The sequence below is a fragment of the Hylaeus anthracinus genome, unplaced genomic scaffold, assembly GCF_026225885.1.
Source record: "Hylaeus anthracinus isolate JK02 unplaced genomic scaffold, UHH_iyHylAnth1.0_haploid 12002, whole genome shotgun sequence".
Classification (NCBI taxonomy): domain Eukaryota; kingdom Metazoa; phylum Arthropoda; class Insecta; order Hymenoptera; family Colletidae; genus Hylaeus; species Hylaeus anthracinus.
The window spans coordinates 15,106,823-15,132,288 of NW_026534349.1; the positions used below are offsets into that span (position 1 = coordinate 15,106,823).

Sequence of the window (25,466 nt, forward strand, 5' to 3'; positions counted from 1 at the left end):
ACTTATCCCAAAGGTAAATAAGTACTTGTTCTTGCGATATCAAAAAAAAAAATATAATACAATTGCCAATACAAAAAATATGTTAAAATTCATGAAACAATAAAATATATACCAAAGAGTTACTTACCCGTTTGTTTAGATAATTATATATATATATATATATATATATGTACAATACGCTATCATATTAGGTAAAAGAGAATTGGTGTGTAATAAAAATGATAATTTTCGATTCAACTTTTAACATCGTGTATTTGCAAATGATTGAACGCAATTTTTAATTTTAATCATTTAAGATAAACGTCCTGTTCATGAGAACAGGAACTTGTTACATTGAATTCTTTCTCAGCTTTCCGATATTAAACATTATTACTTCATTCGCTTCGTTCGATGTAAATCCAAGTGTTTGTTAACGCATCGGTCTTCTTCGAAACTGTTCTACCCCTCTCCCTTTTTTAGACGCAAAACGTGGATATTTCGCATATTTATTTCGTACATTTTATGTGTTGTTGTTTCTTTTTTGTATTGCATGATTTATAAGCAAAGTCGTACATAATTGTTACGAAATAAACTAAAAGACAACAATGCTGTTAAATCCAGTGGTTGAAAACAGACATACGCAACAGCGTTAAAGATGATTAATACGATACAAAATGTATACTAACGATTACAATTGTATCAAACACATGTAAAAATAGAATGCACGTGTACGTTTCCAAACATATATGTTTGTATCGAAAATGAAAAGAAAAGAAAGGTGCTCTCTTTGCGATTTTATTCATAGAATCAAAGTATCAAATGTGTACCAAACCAACCGACCGGAATATGTATACCTTTCACGATATAAACTTACACACTACAGATTACACACGCTACTAGCTCTAGCGATATGATCTGTATATGCGTCTCTCTATACTACTTGTTTCTTGGCGAGGACTTATTTTATCATTGAATCTTCGTTTCTTCTACTACGTGATCCGAACTAAATTTTCAATTAGTCACGCTTTAATAGATTTAATTAAAAGGGCTATTTTGAAAAACTCGATCGTGTGCCAACACGCGCTATTAGAATAACTTTATTTTCTACCGTGCGCGTAATAATTAGCATAAGTAAGTAAGTAATACCTATGTATTTCTAGAGCGTATTTCATAACGCTTTGGACGTATGTATTAATTCGTTTTACTTAAACGAATTTCTAAGCGGCTACAAAACCTCTCGCTAACTGTTGGTTTGTAACAAATTTAACATTTTCGTCGAACAATCGATGATATTTATTGTGGTATGTTTTGCTAGATCCCCTTGGTTAGCTGAATCCACAAATTGGATAGATCCCTTTCCAATATACTTCGACACAATCTATATTGCTTTCCTTCAGGTACCTCCTTCGCGTAACGATTTTTGCTGTTCCAGAAGTCGTTCCAAAGGAGATGGACCAGGTCCGGACCATAAAGACTGCTGACTCAGTCGAATTTTTGCTTGATCTTGACTGGACAAGTTACAAGCTTGCGAACTAGATCCCCAAGTGTTGTTACTGCTGAACAATGAATAGGTGTTCCCCGTACTGATCGGTTGAGTCGATTTCAAGTCTACCTGTGGACAAATATAGAACGGTATCAATAGTATTTACAGTTCGATAGATCGAGTCGCGAAATACGACGGTAATACATACTTCTAGAGATCCGGAATGGTCGTAATTGTTTCCAGCCGTAAAGTGTTGTTTGGTATGTTGCGAATCCGATTGGTAATTAGAAGTTCTCAGTGGAACTTGCGAGATCATATTTCCAGGATTGCCGGTGTCCTCCCAATTGTGATAGTTCTCGACGATGGACGTATCTTTACCGTGCAATTGCGTATCTCCCGCGGTCGTGCCCCAGCAAGGTACCGAAAGCTGCGATTGTCGCGTGTCTTTCCACAAATTGAAATTCGTAGTCTCGTAATTATGGAAAAGCGGATAATTATCCGCTGATTGCGACGGACTCTTCGATACGCCCACCTGATTGCCGAACGAAAATTCCAACATGTCCGAGCTTTTGTTGTACACGGATGACGGTAACTGTTTCGGAGATATATGACCGAAAGCGTTTTGATTAAAGTCATTTTGGTTAAAATTAAACTGGAAGCTTGACGTAGTCGTCGGGCTTAACGTATTACCCGGTACGTTCGTCATATTCGGCATATTCGGGACCACCATAGACGCGGCTTGATGAAGCTTCTTTTGATATGTATTCAACGTCGACAAAGTAGAAGCGTTCGCGTTCGCGATCGCTGAACTAGTTAGACTACCAACTTGATTATGTAAGGGTATCGTGCTCGGTCTAAGATTGGTCTTTGCAAGAGTTTGCGGTTGCACGGTCAAGTTGTGATTCTGTTGAATGTCCAAGTTGTGACATTGTTGTTGCATGCCCATACCTTGTTGCATACCAAGATTTCCAGCCTGAGAATGCTGAGAGGTAATATTCTGCGAGACATTTGGCAAAACATTCTGCTGGGTAGACGGCGAGGAAGAAAGTCCAACGTTTTGATGCAACAAAGAATTCTGTGGCATACCGTGGATCTGCATTCTCTGATGCAAAGGTCTGTTTTGATTGGACGTGTGTTGTAAAGTTAGATTTTGCGAGATTGGTTGTTGCACCGAATTGCTAAAATGTCCCTGAATCGGATAGCTCGGCATATTTCCTACGTGGTTAGTCATATAATTTTTCGTAAACTGCGGATTTTGTACATTGAACGTTGGACTTTGGTAACAAATGGTTCCCACGCATTGAGATATACTCGATATCGGAGCTAACATCGCAGAAGTTTGCTGTTCCTTTGCGGCGAGATGGTTGATTTGCGATGGTTGCGAGACAACGTGCTGTAACTTGGCTGCTTTGGTTTGGTTTTGAGTAGAAGCGATCTGACTTTGTACGGTAGTCGGGGCGAAAGGCATTAAAGGTAACCGATTCTGAACGGTGACCAATGTACTCGCGGACGCGTTAGGAACATTGCTCGGTTTCGATCCTGCTTCTCCGATAGCTGACAACATATTTTTATTTCCGGCAGGCACACTCTTTACCGGCGACGTCACGCTCGCCTTAGCCTTTTTCTCGTTTTCTTCTTCCACGATTAACGGAGACACATTTTTAAATGTAACTTGTTTTTGTTCAGTTTCGGCGCGTCGCATAATAGCTTGCATCGCGATATTCTGCCTTGGTTTTCTGGTTACAGGTAGCGCGCTGCTGCTTTCAAAATTGTTACATTCCGTATTAGAATCCTTGCTGCGCTCCAACGAACCTTGAGGCTTCAATATACCTATTCTTTTATCCAACGTATTTTCCAACATGTCGACGTCCGTAGAACCTTTGCTGCTAGCAGACTCCGAAAACACCGGACTAGCCGATACCGTTGACTGTCTTTCTTTGTTTAGACTGAGTTCTTCCAGTTCCTTCATCAATTCGTTGCTCGGTCCGCTTCCTTCGTTCATAGAGCTGAATCTGTTATCGCCTTTTTCTTCTCCTAACGTAACAGCGATTAACGGCGAACCATTGATTCTATATTGGGCTAAACAATGACCTAGACGAAGAATACGAACAGCCCGTAGTTTATTGTAAGCTTCGGTATCACCCTCTAGATCGGTACTTGTAAATTTCAAACACTCGAAACTCTTCTCTAATGGTAAGAAACCTTGTAAATCACGATCCTCTGGCAGTGGTACTTTAACGTACTGATCGTAAGGGAAATCGACCACACAATTCTGCAAAGCGTTTAACAACACGCAAAGGCTAGGCCAGATTTGAAGTCTCGACGTAAACGCTACTTCCTCCAAAACTGTGGGCTTCGTATGGATCCAATCAAGGCACAGTTTTATAGAAGGCAAAGCGAAGTACTCGACGATAGAATTCTTTATGGTATAGACAGGTAGTAATAGAGCGGATAAACTGCCCGCTATGAGATCCAAAATGCAATCTCGCGCTATTTTTTCATCGAACGTAAATTGTTCATTTTTCAACGATTCGGTACTACCAACGACGACACTCGTCGTATGTTCCAAGGCGTACAAATTAATTACGAACATTTGTACGAGCATCCAAGAGCTGAAACTTTCCGTCGCGACCAAAGCTGTCAATGTCTCCGTCAATAATTTTGCGTACGTAAATGCAACCTTCGAGTCCCCGAGATTGTGAATAACACCGTGAAGCTTCAAAAAGACTGCTATGTACTCCTGAGAAGTTAATTTAGTTTTCCCCTCGATATTTAATGAGGTGTCGTTCAAGGCGGAAGATAACGTTTTCGCCAAGTTTGTTGTAGCCACAGGGAAAGGATGTTTCACGGCGACGGATCGTGTATAATGAAACACGGTTCCCAATTTGTTGCCGCGCGATGCTTCGAGAAGGGCTAATTGATTGTACGGTTGTCCACTGGACGGTGATAACGATACCGCGTGCCTGTAGAACAGCTCTGCTTGTTTACTCTCGTTTCTATAACGAGCAATATCCCCTAAATGCACAAGGCAATATTGGCACGCGTAAAAACACGACGATTTATGAGGCACTGATAATTTTTCAACAGCTTTCCACGGTGACGTACATCCGTAAATGTAGCCTTTCCTGAAAAATACAAACTTTGCATAAAAATTCACAAATATTTTACCGAAGTACGGATTCCAAGTATACGCATACGCATAACACGATAAGTCCTACGTTAATGCTATTTACATTAATTACCTCCTGAACGGTAAATCTAGATCGAACGCGGTACAAATTTCCTGCAGCAACGTTAAATAGAATCCGCTTGCTGCCTCTAAGCACCAACTAAGCAAAGCCTGCGATTCTCCACGTTTTGGATTTTTCCTATCCTTAGCTTGCGACTGCAAAGTTGCTATGTAATTCTTAAATCCAAGGTTCCAAAGTTCCTGTTCGACCTTTCTATCCAATGCATATTCCAGATCCAATATAAGAACTTGTTGATATATCTTCTGTAGCTGTTGTTGACATACCCATGCATCGCTATCATTCAAAAGGTCTTTACAGCGTTGAACTTTATCCTTTAATGGCTCGGCTTTCCTAATAAACGTAAAAACCGTATTAATCCTTATTATGAAACACTATATATAAGATTACGTTGCGTTTAGAAATTATATTTTTTCTTCTACTTACTTTAAAGCTTGTACAGCTGCGTTTAGGCCCATATTCTGTGCACCTTGACTTGTTAATACAACACGGTTTGTCTATACAAACGCACAAGTTAAAGTAAACTTTACTCCATTCTATATATAAGAGAAATTATATTTTATATACGCCGATTTGCAAAGTATCCCAACGACAAGGTATACATTTCTATAAACATGTGTGCTTCGTGCAAACTACATATATTTGAGAATGAATAACACTCGCGTAAAAACATCATAATTTTGTCAAATTGTCTAGATACAGCACGATACACTGAATTTTAATTACCAATTTTCTTAATTAATTTCTTTCACGACATATGGATGTTTTATTATTTAACACGCGTAAAATGTCGAATAACACTCCGTGTATCGTGTACCGATCAAATTCAGAATTCTGTCGATGAATCAAAACGATTACGCGTGTTTTTTTTTCGTATTATGAATCTAGCCCCGACTCGTGCAAGGGAACTTGCCGAATAACTATATATTGACCGAAACATTTATAGACGTGACGTTTCAATAAAACAAAACTTTGACAAACGTTTAAAATAATACGATTTACGGAAAGCACGAAAGTCGATATGTGTTACAATTGAAAATCTAGGTTAACTATAGCACAACGATGATACATCCATGTAACGAAGGCACCTCGGATAGAATCAAATTTACAGCCGATTCGAGAATGGAAACATGTACGGACGGGAAATTTCATTCTGTATGTTTCGAAAACAAAGAGGGAACTTACATTCACATATTTACATCGAAAAAAAAACATAAAATGCACCACATTACTGATATGTGCTTCGCAGCTAGCAGCGATGAAAAACTGCACCGCCCTCGCCTCGCGTTAAACATTCAAGTTACTTGCTTTCAGTCTTAAACTCTTTGCTCTTCGGTGAGAGACATCGAAAAGCTCGATAGGTGCAAATAAAACTGATGGAAACAGATGGAAACGTACTGTTACTATCGTTATCGATGTACTACACATAAATCAAATATCGAACTGGAGATTACATCGCGAGAATAATTTACAAAAAAATCCTGTAACATGCCTTTCGGAGTTGTAGAGTGAAACAAATCGACGCTGATCGTCGCCAAAGGCCGACGGCCGACGATTAGGGTTACGCGATTCGAAATATCAGGTTAGAACTGTTACAAGTGCTTGTTGCTGATTGCCAATGCCAGTTCATGCCAGTTTCGTCGAGTTCTGCATAGTTCCACATTATTCTACAGTTCTACGTGGTTCTACGTGCACCGCTACCGAAGATGCTCTTTACATACGTTTTTACGAAAATTTTTACACGTTTTCGGTGTGATCATAACGGAATGAATAATTACCGATCGTTGTCATTAGTACGTACACCTTTTACGTTATCTACGCTAATTTCCAACATGTTTGATAAATCGTTGCAGCGTGTTTAACTTGTTTAAACACACGTGGGAATTAACAATACGCACGACAACGTGAGCGGTAATGCAACTCCACGTGGACGTTGACACTTCCGGTGAAATGCAGTTATCGCATGAAATACTTTTTTTCAATTGTTGATATTGTTACTGGGTATAAACAAGAGAAGCAACTACCTAGAGTCCCCGTTAAATGGTAACTTCCAAAAGCAACGTTTTAAAAACATGTCATTCATTTATAATAGGCAAAGAATACATCTCTTTATTATAACAACTTAGTAACTATAAACAAATATTGACATCGCTCAATTAAAACTTTTGCAGTACGTTTAGATAATTTGTTTATGTTGCGCTATGTACATACATTCTTAAATGCTTCTAGTAAATGGGCCCACCGATTCCATTTTATTTTGGGCCTTGCAAACATATAATGTATCACTGTTTGGTTTATTTCAGAGTCATTCAATTCTTCTCGACAAGCAGAAGCAAACAGACATGGAAACCAAACGAAAGGAAGTTATGGCACGTGGTCTTCCAAAGCAGAAACCATTGAAAGGCGTTAAGCAAATCTTTGTTGTTGCATCCGGAAAGGGAGGTGTCGGTAAATCTACCACCGCTGTAAATTTATCGACTGCTTTGAAAATTCTCAAGCCAAACAAGTCTATCGGCTTACTCGATGCAGATGTATTTGGTCCGTCGGTACCTCTGATGATGAATATAAGACAATCCCCTGTAGTTAACAAAGCAAATCTCATGGAACCACTTGTAAATTACGGAGTAAAATGGTAAGGACACACAAATTACGTGTTTGCGTACGCTATAAATCAAGATTGTTAACTTGTTTTTGTACATAGCATGTCAATGGGCTTTTTAATCGATGAAAAATCTCCCGTAATATGGAGGGGATTAATGGTAATGAGCGCAATCGATAAATTGTTACGCCAAGTAGCATGGGATCCTCTGGATTATCTTGTCGTAGATACCCCACCTGGAACAGGAGACACGCATCTGTCCATAATACAGAATCTGCCAGTTTCCGGTGTGTTATTGGTAACTACGCCTCAAAAGGCTGCCATGGAAGTAACTAGAAGAGGCGCAAGCATGTTTAAAAAGCTGAATATTCCAATTGCTGGAATTGTAGAAAACATGAGTAGCGTTACATGCCCTAAATGCAGTAACCAAATAGCTCTTTACAACGGTGGAGTAAAAATGATGGCTGAAGAACTTGGTATTAAATTTGTAAACATATATACACATTAACGTAGATTTGTAGCTTCTGGCATTTCTTTTTAGGTGTGCAAATCTTACAAACGGTACCGCTGTCCGAGAATATAGCTGAAAGTTGCGAAGTTGGTAAACCGATTGTGTTGTCTGCTCCGAATAATGTTCAAGCCATTGCATACAAAGATTTAGCGAAACGCGTAATTTCATTCTTAGCTAACCAACCAGTACACGAAGAATGATACTATTTCGAACAGGTACTTGAAAGTTTCTTTTCGATTGTCAATTTTTATTTGTAGGCAATTCGTTTCTTGATTTACTACTGCATTTACACCTTGCGTTACTTAACCTTTAACTACAGCACGCTTCAACAGAAAAGCGACCACAGTGTTACACCGCAGCCGCGAAAGTAGGTCTCGGTACAATAAAAGCAAGAATAAAATTACCGATTCTTACTGAACATTGTTTTCTTCAAACTAAACGCTGTAAGTTGTCCAAGTAAATACAATTTTTTATATACAGCATTTGCAGTCAAAGGTTAATCGTACCGCAAAGGAATTCCCAAAATGCTGATCAATTTTATAGAATTTATTTCTAGCCCGTAACTTTTCTGTTATCTTTCTTAACTTTTCTGTTATCATTTTTATCCCCGCTTACTCTGATACCTTATCCCCTCTCTTGACAGTTTGCCTCTATGCTACGAACTGCGAAGGTAAGACAATTCACTCTTCACTCGTCCTGCCTGTTTCTGAATGACTCATCGCGAGTATTTATATTGTGCGTAGTATTTAGATTCTATATACGTTTAATATAGCTTGCTGATATTAAAAGAATCGTCCGAAATAATATCGGAGTAACACGTGTCGAGTGACAATAAACATCATCGCGTACATTTTTAGAATGTATGTGTTTGTTTAAGGATATGGCGAATTTGTATTAACCATGATCTCGCTTAGAATAAGGCAATTCGTAACATACTCGATGTCACTGCAAAAGAATTTATGTAAATATAGCTCACAAAAAAGTGTCATGTTGTCTTGCACTTTAACAAGACAGCATGATTTATTAGTGACTTTCTACTTTTTTTTTCTTTTTCTCTTTCTTTTTATAGATCCAGATTCTGAGATGAGAAATAAAAGTCCCACTAGCATTCAGTCTGATGTAAATGCCGAGGTTTATGACATTCCAATGAATGTACTTATCAGGCCTATTCCTCCGATCGTAGACGAGGAAAAGGTTCAAAGTTTAATGGACACATTAAAAAATCCCGAAACGGAATCGCTTGTACCACCAATCGATGTCCTGTGGATCAAAGGTAGCGAAGGTAATACGTTTTTAATAATTTTTAGTAATCTTTTGTTTATACTAGAAGTATAAGTAAATAGCAGTATTCGTATTCGTTTATATAATTTTATAACTTTTCTCGTTACAGGTGGAGATTATTATTATTCCTTCGGCGGTTGTCACCGATACACAGCCCATCAAAGACTCGGAAAACCATTCATAAAAGCTAAACTAATACAATCCACAATAATAGATTTAAAATCATACCTTGGTGCTTCTACGCCAAACTTAAAGTAAACACGTTTGTACGTATTTCTTTGAAATGCCGTACGAGTGGATTGCCGGAAAACAAAATGATGGTTTATTACTAATTTTGTAGTATGTTTTTACCATGTTTTCCACCAACCACGTTTTTACTGTAATAAATAAGAATTCATTTTAGCCCATATTTGTTTCAAGTCCTTTTATTTCTGTAATCAGTACAAATACGTTATACGTGAGAATATGTCACATTATTGTTGTACTCGTAGAAATTCGGCTTTCAAATATTGTAAGTTTGCACTTACATACCAAATACTTTTAATCGTTTTGCTAAGGCAGTGCCAGCTAAAATCCACATATAATATCATCCACAAAGTATCCACACAATTCCTCCAGCAGTATGTGCTTAAAGTGCTTTTTTCCAATATGGACTACACGTAACTTTAACCTTTGTGCTTAAAATAAGTATACACGCGTTCATATGTTACCGATAACAAGATGTAATTACCCGCGTTATAAATATAACGTTACACTTAATACAAACACACCTGTACAATATACAAGTCTTTTACTACCAGCGAATCTATCTATCGTGCATTGTGAGCCATTTATGACAATAAAAATGCTACCAGCTATTTCTATACGTATATGTATGTATGTCGACGTGCGCGCATTATATCTCGTGTTACGTTAACGATACTGTTACGCATTACATTTTACGAGAACGATAAACACCGGTGAAGGGCAATAGATATCTCTACTTTTCCGTCTTTGGCGATGTCATAGATCTTGCTCGTGGTTCTGTTTTCCTCGACTCTCTTAACATTTCAGTTTTGACTTCCTCCAAATCAAATTCGGAAATAAATTTTTGTTTCAATATATAAGCGGTCGTCTTATTATAATCTTTGCTATTTTTATCAACGCGAACATCCTTCACGTTCCTTTCGTGGAAAATTTTCTGATCGGATTCTTTAATAAAATATGGTTTGTAATTCTTAATCGTATTCGCAGTTACCGCGTCCGATACATCACTGGCCACAGGAGTTTCGCGCATATGGCTTCCAGACCTATTGCTTTTCAAATGATTAGGTATGACTGATTGTTGTAAATGCAACAGTTGCGTATTGGTAACCTCACAGTCGATTTGCATCATAGTTATATGATTTGCAGGCGTTGAAAATGTTTCTGTAAAAGTTCCACTACATTAATTCTACTATGTGAACTTTTCTATTGGTTATATGTTAATACGAGTATAAATAAGATGTTCTATTCTTACCGTTCATAGGTAACGCCGGAAGAACCAACGACATTCTTGGTCTACCTGTACTGTTTTTGTTCGAAGCTGGTAGAAGCAAATGCTCGCCGCTAAACCAAACGACATAAAACGTGTCGTCCCTTCTGCCTAACGCTTCAAATAGAGAAGCATGTTCTTTCAGTGTTGGAGAAAAAACTTCCACCGCGTTCGATATCGTCGAGCCTGCTGTTTTTCGATGTACTTCGGATTTGTTTTTTCGGGATAAGTTTATTTTTAGTTTATGTTTATCTTTAGTTTTTCTTTGCATCGCGTACGGCGATGATAAAAATTCTCCTAGAAGCTTAGAATCTGTCTTTGCCTTTTTAGGTGTAGTCCAATTATATTGATCGGATTCACCGCCGATCCATCGTCTCAATTCGTAATCTAAACGAATCGATTCACTTTGATTGATGTGCATTGGACACATTGGCTGAGGAATCGACGTATTTTTACGAAAACTCTCTTCGTCTTCTTCGGGAATTTGATCTTTAAGTGTCCAAAGTAACGTTCTGCCACGTCTGACATGTGTATTAACAGGAACATCGGCAGACAACATATTCAACCGATTACTTTGCAAAAGTATACCACTGTGTAACAAAAGAAGCTTTACTTTTGAACCTTATTTCGTTAAATCAATTTAATGAACATTTATTCAATTATTCGAATACCAAATTCATAGATGTACGCGAAAAACTTACCTAAAACTATTGACATTTAGGGAAACCATCAAAACCATTCCCAAAAGAATAGCAACATTTTTCTTATTCGCATTGAGATTCATACCCCTGAGTTTGATACCAGTACCCATCGTATCTTCTAACGCCGCGAGTTTCTGTTTCAAGTTCGTATTTTCCTGATACAAGCGCAATTTAATTACAATCATTTATTCTAAAGCGACTAACTTATCGCACCAATGTACTCATTTAACTTTATCGTAATTCTCACCATTTTCAATTGTTTATTTTCATGTTGCAATTCGCTAATTTGTTTCTCCAACGAAGACACGTACTCCTTTTTCTTCTTTCGCGAAAGACAAGCCGATTCTCTATTTTTAATCATCCTCTGTTGTCTTTTCAATGCTTTTATTTCGCATTCTTGTCGTCCAGCGTAATTGACTATATCTTGTGCCTCATTTTTTATAACGATCGGGGTATAATTCGAGTTCTCTGTCTTGATAACTATCGGCCTGCAACCAGATGCGTCATTTTTCACAACTATAGAGGCGCATCCAGTTGTTCCATTTTTAAGAATTAAGGGTGTATCGGCAACGGTAACTGACGGTTCCCTTCCTGGTATACACGCGTCTGGCACATTATCCGTTACTTTCACATGATTCTCTTGTGGTATTTTGACCATGCTAGCTTCTGCCTTTATCTGCAGTGGTGAAAACTGTACAGATGCTTGGTTTGCGATATTCCCATTGGTCGGCAATAAATGATAGGACGTGTAATTTTGCTTAACTTTTTGGGTAAGCGCGACAAAATTTTGCGTGCTCAAAAATATAGTTTTCCGAGGCTGTTCTGAGAAGTAAAAAAACATATAAATACATAATGTATAACATGGGAATAAACGTAAACATTAATTAAAACAAATTAGTGCTTTACCATCAGTTGTGAACTGTATATTATCCTTTGGTTGAACTCGAACATGTTTAGCCAAATTTTCTTTAGACAGAATAAACTTTGTATGCTTTTCAACCTGAGATTTAAAAGGCATAAGCCTTATTTGTTTTGCAATGCTTGTATTCAATGTCGGTTCAGGAGATACGGACGGGGAAATATTTTGTGGAGGTGAAATTGGTGGTGTTTCTAAAGTTGACTGCAATAAAACAATGCATTAGATGTTAAATATAGCGTATGCAATTATATTTAGACAAGTCAACCCTACCTTAAAATCATTTCCAGGAGTAACAGAGTCTATTTCCATTTGTGATTCCGATGTACTAGATTCTGAATGACTCAATGCCGGAGATAAGGGTAGATGTACGTAAGGGCTCGCAGGCTCCAATTTAATTTCCATGTTTACATCATTGGTTAGATCTAAATTTGTATCTACAAATAATATAACATTCAAATATTCATAAATTCCTAACAAAATGGAAACTTAACTAAACGAAATGATACGTTAAACGTCTACCTGAATTTTGTTGCAATACATCTATGGTAAAATCCTCGAAATTAGTCGCAGTTTCTCCCAAAGAAACATCTTTCGTAATTTGATTTTTAAAATCGTTGTCTGTTTCCGAAAGCACCTCGGAATCTAAAAGAAGCGGCATACCTAATTCGGAACTTAACGTCTGAAATAAGTCATCCGAAAGAGGCAAACAATCGCCATCTGTAGAGAAATGCATTTTGTAACTACAACCATTATTCGTAAAATTGAATTGCGGAAAGGAAGAAGTACAGAATAATAGGTAGACAAAAGATATATGTACGTATATTTTATTTGAAGAGCATATGTCTTACCGCCGATAAGTTCTAAATCTGGAAACATTTGAATTTCCGACGGTGCGACGCCACTCCACTGTACATCTTGATTTATCAACATACTGCGCTAAATGCAGGTTTCTTTCAAACAAAAATAATAATAAACTACGAAAACGCTAATAGTTTGACAGGGACATTAATAATCTATTATTCTAAATAATGACGAATTCAGTCGTTTTACCGGCATCTAACTACGCGAGCAAGTTGTAATCAATTCTCAACGAAAACGATACAACTCACAAGGACACATGTTGATTTCGATCAAAATATTATTACATCGCGTCCGGTATCTCTATGAACCACACGAACTCAATGACAACGTCATACAGGTAGGCGTAGTACTATCTACTATCTTACTGTCTACGACGCTACGACACACTACACGTAAACACAGTAAATATCGGTATGTGTCAGTAAGACTGTAATTTTGTCACGATTCAAACATTATGTGAGATAGAGTACTTATGTAAAACACGAATCACATACAGGGTAAACCTAAAATCACTAGAATTTAATCAAATAAGTGCCGATGTCGTTGACCAGCCAATTCATAAAACATCACAGAACTATAGTTCAGTGGAATCAAAGAATATTAGACTAATACTCTTTGAGTGGAATTTAGTACCAGTGGTGTGAGGCTCTATATACCTTAAATAAATAAATAAATAAATAAATAAATAAAGTACTAGTGGTGCCATCAGTGGGAAAATGTCCAAGTTTATAAAGAAAATAGTTCCGACAGTTGCTGTAAGATGGCGCAACTAACTAAAGGGTCGTTTACTTTATGATATGAAATAACTATTCGTAAAAAAGATAAATTTGACGTACTATCTAATATATTGTAGTATTGTAAAGCAATGAATCGTATTAATGATACGACAAATTAATGTATTAATGGAACAACATCCAATATAAACTTGGGCATTTTGCCACCGATAGCGTCACTGGTACTTTATTCATTTATTTATTTATTTATTTATTTATTTAAGGTGTTATAGACACTAGAGGTCTATGTTACACCACAATGTGGTACAAAATTTATACAGGGTTTCTTAGTCTATAAATTGTTATATACACTTAGCTATAATATTGTTACTACATTGTACTTTATGTTTTCTTGTCTCTAACATACACTGAGCCTTGTTCATTCATTCATTCTCTACCTCTTAATCTTTACTAACTCCGTACACCGTTCTAAAGTTTAGAATCTAAACCCGCGCACTGTGGGTCTGAGCGGCAGAGATGGTCAAAACCCTAAGCTTCGAATAAATCCGAAGTTTGTCGATGTGTTTGTCTCGTTTCTTCCTTTGAACAATTCCCAAAGAAGGAAACGAGACAAACATATCGGCAAACTTCAGATTTATTCGAAGTCTAGGGTTTCGACCATCACCGAGCGGTGGCCTTTCTAGATCCACTACTGATTGAAAAATTCTAGAAATATGATACTGTATGGCACCACTGATCCATATCAATTCTCCTTCATTCGTATTTGATATCTATATATTCGTTTATATTCAAGGGAAAGTTATTCGTTAAGGTTATTTTTCGATTAATCACTTTTCACTTTGAAACCGTAGGAGGTGGATAGTCAATTTAAATATTAGAAAATTATTTAGAATTGCTAACATGCAAGTGCTGATGAAAGTTTCACATAATTCCTTGATAATCGCTGCTAAAAAAAGGTAACAGTTGTTTTAAGAGGGAACAATTTTTCTGTAGTATATACAAGCATTCCTTTAAGTAACTTCTGGGAAGCATATACTTGTATTATGATTATATTGTTGTTGTTATTGGCGCAATAGATACAAATAACGTTTGTTACAGCACGATGCAAAGAAACACTTTTACGTTCTTCAGAAGATGCAACTTTTCTTCTCAAAAGATTCCTAATAATAATATTACGCGAAATTCAATTGTTACACCGTTTCCTTCATTGACCCAGCCTATTCCCAACTTACCAAAAGCAGTCTATGCTACCGCAAAAGATGAACATCACACGACTAAAGTCACAGTTCTCCCAAATGGACTGAGAGTTGCTTCTGAAAATCGATTTGGTCAATTTTGCACAGTTGGCGGTAAATACAGAGAATTTTTAAACAGACTTTAAACGATCGTACAATTATTTGTGTAGTAAATTATCGTTGTTTATTACAGTGTTACTCGATTCTGGACCTCGGTACGAGATTGCATATCCAAGCGGTATTTCTCATTTTCTAGAGAAATTAGCATTCGGAGTAAGACTTTTATTGTACATTACACAATTACTATTCGAGGAATAAAAAAATTAGCTATTTACTTTTGCAGTCAACAAAAACATTCAAGAACAAAGATCAAATAATGCTCGCATTAGAAAAACATGGAGGAATATGTGATTGCCAAGCATCGAGGGATGCATTTGTTTATGCTGCATCGGCAGAACGTCATGGATTGGACACAGTTGTACAAATTCTAGGTGATATCGTTTTAAGACCTCAAATTACACAAGAGGAAGTAAGAAATGTGTCCTTCATATATTTTATATACACATTATATACAGTGCAACATATTTTAAAAACTATAAGATATAAATACGAAAAACTATAATACATAAATGTATGAGACATCTATAAATGGAAAATAGTTATTTAAAGAAATAGCAATAATATTATGTTCTCATTTCTAGGTAAGCGCAGCAAGACAAATGATTCGCTTCGAATTGGAATCTTTACTTACAAGACCAGAGCAAGAACCGATACTTATGGATATGATTCATGCTGTAAGTAAAAGTAAATTTACACAATGTTAAGTAAACATCAGATACATGTATTTAATTTTATAGGCTGCATACAGGAACAATACGCTTGGTCTTCCAAAAATTTGCCCGGAGGAAAACGTCGACCGTATAGATAGAAAAGTATTATTCGAATATTTAAGGAATCATTACACACCGAGTAGAATGGTAGTGGCCGGAGTTGGCGTAAAACACGAAGATCTCGTTTCGGCTGTACAAAGGTAACAATAATACAAATGTTTTGAGTATTTATTAATATAAATTGAAGTACTATTACTTGCATCTAATATGGATGTTCGAAAGACATCCAAATTACAGTTTTAATAATATTCAAGCAAAGGTGACGTTACTATTGTTCTAGACATTTTATTGATAAAAAATCTATTTGGGAAGAAGAAGGAGAAGAGAGGGGAAATACTAATTCGGTACCGTCAGTTGACACGTCCATCGCACAGTATACCGGAGGCTATATACTAGTAGTTATCCAATTAGCTATTTTTCAATAAAATCTGCGAAAAAATGCATTTAAATGCGGTGATACTTAATAATTTTAAGCTTTGTAATTTTGTAGGAAGAATGTAATGTGCCTGTATATGCAGGACCAAGCGGTTTACCGGAATTATCCCACGTAGTAATAGGTTTAGAAGGTTGTTCCCATCAAGACCCAGATTTTGTAGCGATGTGTGTTTTAAATATGATGATGGGTGGCGGTGGTAGCTTCAGCGCCGGTGGTCCAGGAAAGGGAATGTATACTCGTTTGTATACGAATGTACTAAACAGGTGAGGAGAAGAATGTGCGTTCCCCTAGAAGCAAAATTCGATTATAAGGATTCAAGAATAAGAAATCATTCTACAGGTATCATTGGTTATACAATGCAACTGCGTACAATCACGCATACGCCGACACGGGTATCTTTTGCATTCATGCATCTTGTACGCCGTCTCACGTCAAAGAAATGGTGGAAGTAATCGTGCACGAGATGGTTGCCATGACCAGTAATATAGTGGACGGTGAATTAGCGGTACGATTTTATTTATAATTATCTATATTTTCATATTTATACTTGTTACTATGATTTAATTATAATTATTCCTTAATAATTTAGAGAGCAAAGAAGCAACTGCAGTCTATGTTACTCATGAATTTGGAACACAGGCCTGTTATTTTCGAAGATATCGGAAGACAAGTTTTAGCCACTGGATCTAGGAAGCGGCCAGAGTACTTCATACAAGCAATTGGTAAGCGATACACCAATTAAATAAATTACTGGGCATAATAGAAGAATGGAATTCTGTAATCGTATTGTTTGTAGATGCGATATCGAAAGATGATATAAACAACGTAGCACGACGTTTACTCAAATCATCTCCAAGCGTAGCAGCTCGAGGAGAAGTAAGAGCAGTTCCTTCGATCGGAGACATTCAAGCTGGGTTGATCGACGACCAAGGAAGATTACCTGGTTCTCGTAACAGACTGTCGCTTTTTCGTTAAAAATTTTAAATATCATTTGTCTCAAATTCATACGTCTGTCTCCCAGACGGTATCTCGCTAGCGAAACCACGTGATTGGGTTATCTAAATCATTGCGTGTTTATGTTGAAATGCAAGATAAAATATTTTTTAACTGTTCGCAAATATTTCTGACGTCTCATCCGACTAGAATTAAGTTATAATTTATTCGCAGTAATATTCCAAATTATTAATATGCGAAATGTATATTATGCGTGTATATAATAATACATGGCTAACTACGATCAACGATTAGTATTCGTTACGCTGCGAATTGAACTTCACATGTAAAATAAAATGGTAAGAATGAAGAAACTCGTAATTATGTTTGTGACTAGTTTAGGACATATTTTCATGTCATACATAATTATTATTATTATTACTATTATTATTATCGATACATGTCGGTATGTTTAAGTAAATTATTATACATTTAATTGTTATTCTAACATTAAAAAAAAATAAGAAATAGAAAATTGTCATCAAACGTTTTTTTATTTCCGTACCATGCTTTTTTCTACATATGTTTGACACATATTCGTAACGATTAGTGTTCCAGATAAATGCTGATCTCGATATAAAATAAACGATTGACGACCAAGTTAAGCTTCCACTTCTTCCAATGTCTTGAGGAACGAAGCCTTCTTCTGAGCGATACGGTTCTTTCTTTCCGACAAGGAAAGTTTTGCGCGGTTCCACCGCTTTTTCACGGGTTCCTTTTCTCTTACAACCTTCGTGTGTTGAGGGTTCTTTCGTATTGCTTCGTGGGCATTTTTATAGATGCTCTCGATCTACCAATAAAAATAATTATATATTTCTCAAATAGAGAATACCGTGATACAAGGATATTATTTCGTCGAAATGTAACATTGATCGAAGCAAAAGATGCAGTTCAGCATTTTTATCTGTTGTTAACCAATGTATTTATTATAGTCCAACTGCGACACTACTAAGATAGCGAAATCTGGTAGTAATTATTAGTTGGACGAAATTCACATAAATGGAAGACATTAAAACTTACGCTATCAGCAGTGATGCCATTTTTAATGTATTGCGAAAACTGCTGCTTAAAAACCTCGTCGTCCTCTTCCTCTAACGTTCTCATATAATTTGCAACGTGTTGTCCGAAAATGTGCTGCCGATGGACATCGGCATTAAAAGATTTCGATTCGCTGTCGTATCCAGGGAACCTTTTGGTACTGCTCGTAAGAAAGGAAAGACAAAGATTAGGAACTGTCCTATGCTCTGTAAAATTAATATGTTTAAATATACGTTGTCAGAGACACTTTCTAATCTTTTTATGTCTGCGCAAAGGTTATACTTTGTATTGTAGAACACAAATACAAAGTCGCGCTTTGCTATAACTCAGATGACGCGCATGTGTCTAAAAATCATCATGTGATATTCGCTTTGATATTCGGAACCTTTCTAGCATTTTGAAAAGGATATTCCGTAAAGAATTTATTAGCGAATACCTATGCGGAATATTGAGACCGCCGTCAACAGCACCTTTCATGGCACCAAAGACTCTAGCACCAGTAGTTGTACGCATAAGACCGGTATCCAGGTAACATCTGAATGCTCCAGGTCCATGATCCGATTCTTCGACGTTGTATTCATCTCCGTTTACTTCTGTTGTTCCAGTATATACCTTTTCTAAGTCCAATTTGCACAGTAACTACAGAAGTAACGTAAGAAAATACTATTTTAAATGTATGCAATTGTAGCCATTTGGTCGTATTTAATCTTATAAAATTATTTTTCAGATTTAAACAATAGGGAACAAATGTGTTTTCTTCAGTTATGCATCAAAGCGAGCTGAGTGTATCATCATTATATAGGACATGCATAATTAAATAAAAAGATGAAATAAAAAATGCTTACTCTGCGAGCCAGAAGAAGACCAGTGCAATATGCGGATGCATAATTTGTAAGACCAACTTTGACGCCGTACTTGGGAAGTTCGTGGCTATATGCAGCGCATACTATTCTGTCTCCCTCGATTCTTGAATACGCAACCTAACAAAGTGACATATATTATCAGCTTTCAATTAGAACGCTTACATATGAAACACAAAATTAAGCATAATCACCTGGCATGTGATATCCTTGTTTGATAGACGTACTATTAGTCTATACTTGGGAGTATTGTATTTATTTTTATCCTGGATAGTTAATCGTTTACGAGCATAATAATCGGTCTTTCCTTCGCGTCGCCTCTTGAATTTGACTTGGTAACGTTTGAAATACTGCTTGTTTTTAACAACTTTTACGAAACCCTGTAATGTAATACCTAAATGTTGATACTAAAATAATGTCTCTAGATTTTGTATGTTCTCATAAATCGAATTCAGTGATATAGGGTAAAATATTTTCATATTTTGATCAAAGTGAGCTAAGATCGTCATCATACAAAAGTTATCAATAGAAATACATCATAAAATTATCAGAATTTTATGCAATTAACCTATAAGTGGGCAAACTCGTTTGTTTTTTTATTCAATTAAAATATAACAAATATAGATCAGGCAATAATAGCACATAATATTCTGCGACCAAAGTTTTCCAGAGTCCCACGCGCTAACTTTAAGGTTAACTGGCATAAAGGTTCCGGTAATTTATACAAATATTCTCGTGTTAAAGTTAAAATGTACCGTAACGAAGTTTTTATAATAATTTTCAACACAAGATCAATTACTTTCGAACGTTATTTTATACAAAATATGCTAGCACATTGTTCGGCGTTATAAACACAATGGATGGTTACTGGAACAGATTCATAATTGCAACTGAACATCGATATTCGAATCTTACTGAGTTACAAGCATCCAATGTTAATAACGACGTAAAATGAATTGTGGATGTAGTAAAGAACGTTATTTATCGAATTACATTAATATTAATCGAACTTTGCTTACCATTTTAACGAAAACTACAGGAAAGACCCCGTACCGAACAGAATCCCCAAATGTGTCACGTACAAAAAGGAAGTTGTCTTTTGCGTTCGTTACGTCCTCGTCAACGTAACTCGTAACTGAGACATCTTACGAACACAAAAATTCCAAGTAAATCTAGTGCATTTCACGTTTACAAACATGTTTATTAATCAGCGCTCTCAATAACGAAATGCAGAAGTAAGACATAATTTCAATGCAAATTTGGGCGTTTTATTTAAACTTTTAAACTATCATAATTTCTCTTCTGGGTTTCCGGTATTTTCGCTCAAATAAATAGCCATCTAGCGTTCGAACTGTTTACTGCTAGATATCGACACCAATTTCCCGCGGGAAATTTGGATTCTTTTTTATTTAAATTAAAATTCATTAGTATCGTTAGTAGCATTATTGCAGATTTTATCGAGTAGTTTAATATTGTTTCATATCAAGGAACTCCGTACGAATAAACTTATATTATTTAAATATAATTTATTTATTTAATCAAATGTCGCAGTTTATTTTTTACAAAATTCGATATGTTAAAAAAATTTGTTTGCTTGAAAATTACCGATACATCTTTACTGTACATACATTGGAATCATGATTTAGGGACAAGTGTTCCTTTTGTCTCGGTGAACGGAGTTATGCGATTGGTAATATAATATGTAACTTATTCTTTATACGTACGGAGTGTAAAAAATGTTTGTTACTAAAATCTGCCATAAAATTCACCTAGACTTTGAATTCGAGGAGATTAAACCAAATAAGCGGTATCGTTCTTGGAGAAAATCTACGCAATCTCTACCTTACCGATTAAATCTTTATCAATTTTTGTGAAACAATTATTTTATTTCTAATATTAGCCTTTCGTGAACTTTTTCTTATCTTTTTAAACAATAAAAATTGATGTCGAATTATATAAGAATTCAGATGCATAGATTCATCTGCGATAAGTAATTGTTTTCTTTACAGTCCGTATAACACATACGTTCAAGAACGGTAAGCTCTTCTTAAATTTTCAATTCCTGAACATCCTCTGTTCCCCAATCGCTTAAATCATCATCCCAACCATCGTTCTCTTCGGTTAATACTTTTATGTCGAACACACTTTTTTGTAGTGTCTGCGGTTGTGATACGTGCAAGACTTGCGTCTTTTTTATTACGGGCTCCATGTCTGTGAAAAAGTCATACTCTTCCTTGACAGAACTGGACAGCTTCGAATTCTTAATATCAAGCTCTGAAATATCGGATAAAATAATCGATTTCTTTGGAAATTTAGGGTCAATTATCTTGGCTTTGTCTATATTTAGTACTGAATCTGTTTCGATAGTTAGAGTTGAATTAACAGTCGATATTCCGTTAGATTCGCAAATCGTGTTCGGAGGTCGAGAAACGTGATGTACGTCTGCGGTAGCGGGTTCTTGCGTCTCCCAATCAGACCATGTGTATTCTTCCTCGGTGATGGAAGACATGATTTCCTTTTTATCCTCACCTCCGTCTGGTGATGGTCTTTCTGGTAAGTTAACCGTTTCTTGATTGGTACTCATAGGTGCTGGAAATTCAACGATATTTGTAAAAGACGAGGTGTCGCTACTGTTTTGCCCGCTTTCCTTTACTTTGTTTGGTCGACCGTCCGTAAATAATTTTCCTCTGTTTCCACCAATCACAGTGGCTGCACCTAGGATTGGAACTATATCGGATAATGCTTTCAATGTTGCAGATACGAGATGATCGTTGGTATCTTTAATTCCAACAAGTAGTTCTGGAAGTACTTGAGACTTTAATTCATCCACTTGAAACGTGTGCACAAATGAATTAAAATGCAATAACAGGACTAATCGAATCGATACATCCCTTATACAAAACATTTGCAATAGTTTAGGTACTAAGTAGACTTTAAATGTTGAAACTGCAAACAGATTATCGTCCATTTTGTCTTTCCCATCTGTAAGAGAACATATACTTTCGATATATCTTAAACGCAAAATTTTATTAAAAATTCTTTACCTCTTGGTTTTAAGACGAATGGTAAAAGTTTTTCTTGTGCTGTTGCATCTAATAAAACCATTCTAGAAAGTAATAATCGACCCAACTGTTCTGCGACGATATTTTCAGGAAATGTTCTTAATTGCATTATTAAGGTTCTGTAAAATAATTACATATTTTTAATGTTTACAAGTACAACTACTTTCAACGTGAAACAGTGTATTGTTTGTTTTTGTCAAAAATGCTTACCCAAAAAATATTTCTTTCTCTAGGTTGTTCTTTAAAGGCAGTTCCTCTAGAAATGCATGAATTCGCATAAAGTCATGAGTAAAAAATGGATGTCTAAGCACGCTTGATAATTCGCTACGTTGGGATGGATCTACGTTTTGCAAATTCTCTTTGCAAAACTGTCGGAACTCCAGGAGACTTGGAACATCTTCTACGATAGTATAAACTGTCTGTCAATATTCTATAATTTCTCAAGATAAAATAAACATTACAGTGAATACTTACCTGAATTCTTTAATTTCAGTATATCCTCTGCCAATATTCCAAATGCGTACCCATCGATAGCAGAATAATTCGTAGATAAAACTGTTGTATCCTCATCTGGAGATATCGCTCTCTCGTACCTGTAGCTTCTTATTTTCTTTAAATAAGCAGACGTTAATTCCTTAGACTTACATAGACACTCTAATCCGCCAAGTTTCCAACATCCTTCCGATGTGACGTAAATGGAACTTCCGCAAATGTTATTATGGGACGCGGATGCTTTTTCGTGAAGAAACACCAACGCACGTAAAATACTATACAAGCCCATGCATATTTGCAAGGTATTTTGTGTTTCTATAGATTGAATCAGAGGTTTAACGTGTTCGGTAGAAAGGAAAAATTTGCTGCCTTTGGACCACGACGATACATACTTGAGTATACAAGGATGTCTGTACAACATAAGATTCTGAAAAATACATTTATTACTGATACAATTATATGCATATAAATGATTTTTAATACGAGCTGATCGATAAACTAAAGTTAACCTTTGCAGCTTTCTCTAAAGGAGATGGATTTCCAAAATTAGCGCTATAATGCAACGACGGTTCGCTGATAAACAAGGACACCTTTTGAGCACCATATCCATTCACGCTGGCAGTATAATGCACCCAAAAATCTGTCACTTCCACAGATTTCTCTTCGATTTCCAGCCCTTTCAGGGCACTTATTTCATTCCCCATTAATTTCGATAATCCTACGAAAAAAAAAGGAATTCGTTGTTACCAAACAACAATCGAAAGCATCGCACTGGTAACAAATTGTCCAAAGTTTATTACTTGTTTGATAATCATTGAAATTCGGTTAAATCGCGAAACATAGATCATTACAAGAAACCTTTGCACATCTTCAATCTTTTTTGTTGTGACAGATTGTAGGTAAAACTACACCCTACACACCGTCGGTTGCTTTGTGTCTCTCACTGTCACTGTGCTGCACTGTATGTACATATAATAAACGCAGCACCCTACCCTACCCTACGATACAGCGATTTTAGCGCCGCGAGATAAAAAGGTAGCAATTACTTTCAAAACGTTTGTGATTTTGTGATTTTGCGCTTGCATGGTAAAAAGAAAAAAAAACAGTACGTGAATATAAAGAAAAGAAATTTAATACTTCCAGAAGAAAAGAAAGAAAGAAAGTTCCAGTTATTCGATTCGTTAGGTTTTCAAAGATCAGACAATCGATTAGATAAATCGAGTATATATCAATTGCTACTAAATACTGATTAGAAGTCAAGAATGATCTTTTATCAGTACTTATTTTATTTTCAAGTTTTAGCAGATAGACGTATAAGTTAGATCGTTAACTATAGATAGATAAAATGATAGGTGTTCTAAAATTTCGAGCTAGGTACGAGGGTCTGTCGCATTTGTTACGTTGCATTTCAAAGATTTACAATGGGTAATGATTACCGCAATATTTATTTCGTTACTTTCGCAGCACAAAACCCAGTAGTGAGTGTATCTCCGCAGTGTCCAAGAACGTAACACTAAATTAAAAAAAAAAAAACAAATATATATATATATATATATATATAGCGATACATGTGTATATTGTCAGAAATAATAATGATTATCCTCATCATATCCGCCACACATTTAACGTTTTTGTACTAGCCAAATAGCCACACACACACACACCCACCCACACACACACACACACACACATGCGCGCGCGCCACATGATACATATGAGCGTGATCGCTTTTTTTTTAACAGACGAAAAGTATTTTCAAAGTTTACATTAATCATGAGTAATTGAAAATACTTGTCACCGACAAAACAGTACATACTTTTTGTTTCTTTTTTTTTTACGCCTAAATGTACCAGTATATTACAATTTCATGGTAAATTTTGTTCACGATTACTACACCTCTCGTCTGAGTAATCAGACAGACCCTTGCGCCCGCATTCAGTTTGATATCTTTAATATACACTTCAGGAAAAAAATTACGTCGCGTATTGGCGATAATAGGTAAATAGATAAACAGATTATATTCGAGTCTGCGATATTTCGAGTTACTTTCACGCAATCGGACGCTGTACTTCTTACTTACTCGTCTCTGTCCTTAATCTTCGTCTCGTCAGCCGCTGAATGTGCACTTGCAAGAGTAATGCAGTTCAATTATGAAGGAAACAATGACAACGACGATTAATTATGATCGTATAAGAGGTATAGCCTAATATATTAGCCGTGAGTACGTGAAATTGGCATTATAAAATTCACGCAGCATATATTACACCGCATGACGATAATGAGGAGGGAGAGGAGGCCGACGGCGACGACGGTTAGTGGTAATCGTGTCAATAAACAGTAGTAGAGGTAAGAACGCTAAGAACGGAGTAGTATTGTAAACGATATGTAATGAAAAATGATAGTGGAAATGAAGATGATATTTAATCTAACATAATACAGATTAATGTAAGAAAACAAATAATATACGTAGCAATACCATTACAAAGTATGAAATAATACTACTGTAGCAATAAATAACACGTAGCAGTAGCAATAACAGTAACAGTAACAGTAACAGTAGTAGCAGTAGCAGTAGCAGCAGCATTAGTAGCAGTAGTAGTAGTAATTAGTAAAGTAACAATAGCGATAATA

The 25,466-nt window shown here is 36.2% G+C and overlaps 7 protein-coding genes and 1 long non-coding RNA gene across 18 annotated transcripts; 3 read left to right on the plus strand and 5 right to left on the minus strand.

Annotated features, from left to right (window-relative positions):
• Window positions 1-236: 236 nt before the first annotated feature.
• LOC128892391 (uncharacterized) lies at window positions 237-6,318 on the minus strand. Of its 4 annotated transcripts, none has more exons than XM_054152771.1 (5): window positions 6,203-6,318; window positions 5,137-5,207; window positions 4,705-5,043; window positions 1,671-4,587; window positions 237-1,591 (listed from the first exon to the last, which is right to left on the minus strand). In XM_054152771.1, exons 2-5 carry the CDS (start codon window positions 5,166-5,168, stop codon window positions 1,373-1,375), a joined length of 3,507 nt encoding a protein of 1,168 aa, XP_054008746.1. In that variant the 5' UTR covers window positions 5,169-5,207; window positions 6,203-6,318; the 3' UTR covers window positions 237-1,372. The 4 variants fall into 4 exon arrangements, with proteins under 4 accessions (XP_054008746.1, XP_054008743.1, XP_054008744.1 ...); XM_054152768.1 differs by lacking the exon at window positions 6,203-6,318 and adding an exon at window positions 5,943-6,074; XM_054152769.1 differs by lacking the exon at window positions 6,203-6,318 and adding an exon at window positions 5,896-6,032.
• LOC128892394 (iron-sulfur protein NUBPL) lies at window positions 6,154-8,020 on the plus strand. Of its 3 annotated transcripts, XM_054152774.1 has the most exons (5): window positions 6,154-6,292; window positions 6,384-6,503; window positions 7,014-7,342; window positions 7,412-7,785; window positions 7,851-8,020. In XM_054152774.1, exons 2-5 carry the CDS (start codon window positions 6,417-6,419, stop codon window positions 8,018-8,020), a joined length of 960 nt encoding a protein of 319 aa, XP_054008749.1. In that variant the 5' UTR covers window positions 6,154-6,292; window positions 6,384-6,416. The 3 variants fall into 3 exon arrangements, with proteins under 3 accessions (XP_054008749.1, XP_054008751.1, XP_054008750.1); XM_054152776.1 differs by lacking the exon at window positions 6,384-6,503 and having other exon boundaries at window positions 6,165-6,292; XM_054152775.1 differs by lacking the exon at window positions 6,154-6,292 and having other exon boundaries at window positions 6,299-6,503.
• Window positions 7,147-8,363, minus strand: LOC128892397 (uncharacterized). The gene is made up of 3 exons (XR_008461081.1): window positions 8,225-8,363; window positions 7,374-7,545; window positions 7,147-7,287 (listed from the first exon to the last, which is right to left on the minus strand). It is a non-coding gene; the product is annotated as an uncharacterized LOC128892397 (long non-coding RNA).
• On the plus strand, window positions 7,893-9,510 carry LOC128892396 (sulfiredoxin-1). Of its 5 annotated transcripts, XM_054152778.1 has the most exons (4): window positions 7,893-8,035; window positions 8,464-8,490; window positions 8,890-9,102; window positions 9,211-9,510. In XM_054152778.1, exons 1-4 carry the CDS (start codon window positions 8,017-8,019, stop codon window positions 9,357-9,359), a joined length of 408 nt encoding a protein of 135 aa, XP_054008753.1. In that variant the 5' UTR covers window positions 7,893-8,016; the 3' UTR covers window positions 9,360-9,510. The 5 variants fall into 5 exon arrangements, with proteins under 5 accessions (XP_054008753.1, XP_054008755.1, XP_054008754.1 ...); XM_054152780.1 differs by lacking the exon at window positions 8,464-8,490; XM_054152779.1 differs by lacking the exon at window positions 7,893-8,035 and having other exon boundaries at window positions 8,418-8,555.
• On the minus strand, window positions 9,511-13,540 carry LOC128892393 (cyclic AMP-dependent transcription factor ATF-6 alpha). Of its 2 annotated transcripts, none has more exons than XM_054152772.1 (8): window positions 13,083-13,535; window positions 12,754-12,951; window positions 12,505-12,668; window positions 12,222-12,435; window positions 11,563-12,137; window positions 11,316-11,470; window positions 10,600-11,204; window positions 9,511-10,508 (listed from the first exon to the last, which is right to left on the minus strand). In XM_054152772.1, exons 1-8 carry the CDS (start codon window positions 13,162-13,164, stop codon window positions 10,081-10,083), a joined length of 2,421 nt encoding a protein of 806 aa, XP_054008747.1. In that variant the 5' UTR covers window positions 13,165-13,535; the 3' UTR covers window positions 9,511-10,080. The 2 variants fall into 2 exon arrangements, with proteins under 2 accessions (XP_054008747.1, XP_054008748.1); XM_054152773.1 differs by having other exon boundaries at window positions 10,339-10,522; window positions 13,083-13,540.
• Window positions 13,541-14,578: 1,038 nt separating this feature from the next.
• Window positions 14,579-17,560, plus strand: LOC128892082 (mitochondrial-processing peptidase subunit alpha). Its single transcript, XM_054152177.1, has 11 exons — window positions 14,579-14,785; window positions 14,928-15,178; window positions 15,258-15,337; window positions 15,408-15,593; window positions 15,766-15,858; window positions 15,922-16,094; window positions 16,235-16,349; window positions 16,445-16,653; window positions 16,730-16,895; window positions 16,980-17,112; window positions 17,187-17,560. The coding sequence occupies exons 1-11, from the start codon at window positions 14,730-14,732 to the stop codon at window positions 17,363-17,365; spliced, it is 1,641 nt and encodes a 546-aa protein (XP_054008152.1). The 5' UTR covers window positions 14,579-14,729; the 3' UTR covers window positions 17,366-17,560.
• A 298-nt stretch (window positions 17,561-17,858) lies between these two features.
• LOC128892083 (60S ribosomal protein L5) lies at window positions 17,859-20,452 on the minus strand. The gene is made up of 6 exons (XM_054152178.1): window positions 20,301-20,452; window positions 19,476-19,661; window positions 19,267-19,401; window positions 18,858-19,060; window positions 18,404-18,581; window positions 17,859-18,173 (listed from the first exon to the last, which is right to left on the minus strand). Exons 1-6 carry the CDS (start codon window positions 20,301-20,303, stop codon window positions 17,985-17,987), a joined length of 894 nt encoding a protein of 297 aa, XP_054008153.1. The 5' UTR covers window positions 20,304-20,452; the 3' UTR covers window positions 17,859-17,984.
• A 335-nt stretch (window positions 20,453-20,787) lies between these two features.
• LOC128892081 (protein-associating with the carboxyl-terminal domain of ezrin) lies at window positions 20,788-25,460 on the minus strand. Its single transcript, XM_054152176.1, has 6 exons — window positions 23,636-25,460; window positions 23,345-23,553; window positions 22,818-23,262; window positions 22,554-22,743; window positions 22,326-22,462; window positions 20,788-22,263 (listed from the first exon to the last, which is right to left on the minus strand). Exons 2-6 carry the CDS (start codon window positions 23,537-23,539, stop codon window positions 21,329-21,331), a joined length of 1,902 nt encoding a protein of 633 aa, XP_054008151.1. The 5' UTR covers window positions 23,540-23,553; window positions 23,636-25,460; the 3' UTR covers window positions 20,788-21,328.
• Between the last annotated feature and the right edge of the window lie 6 nt (window positions 25,461-25,466).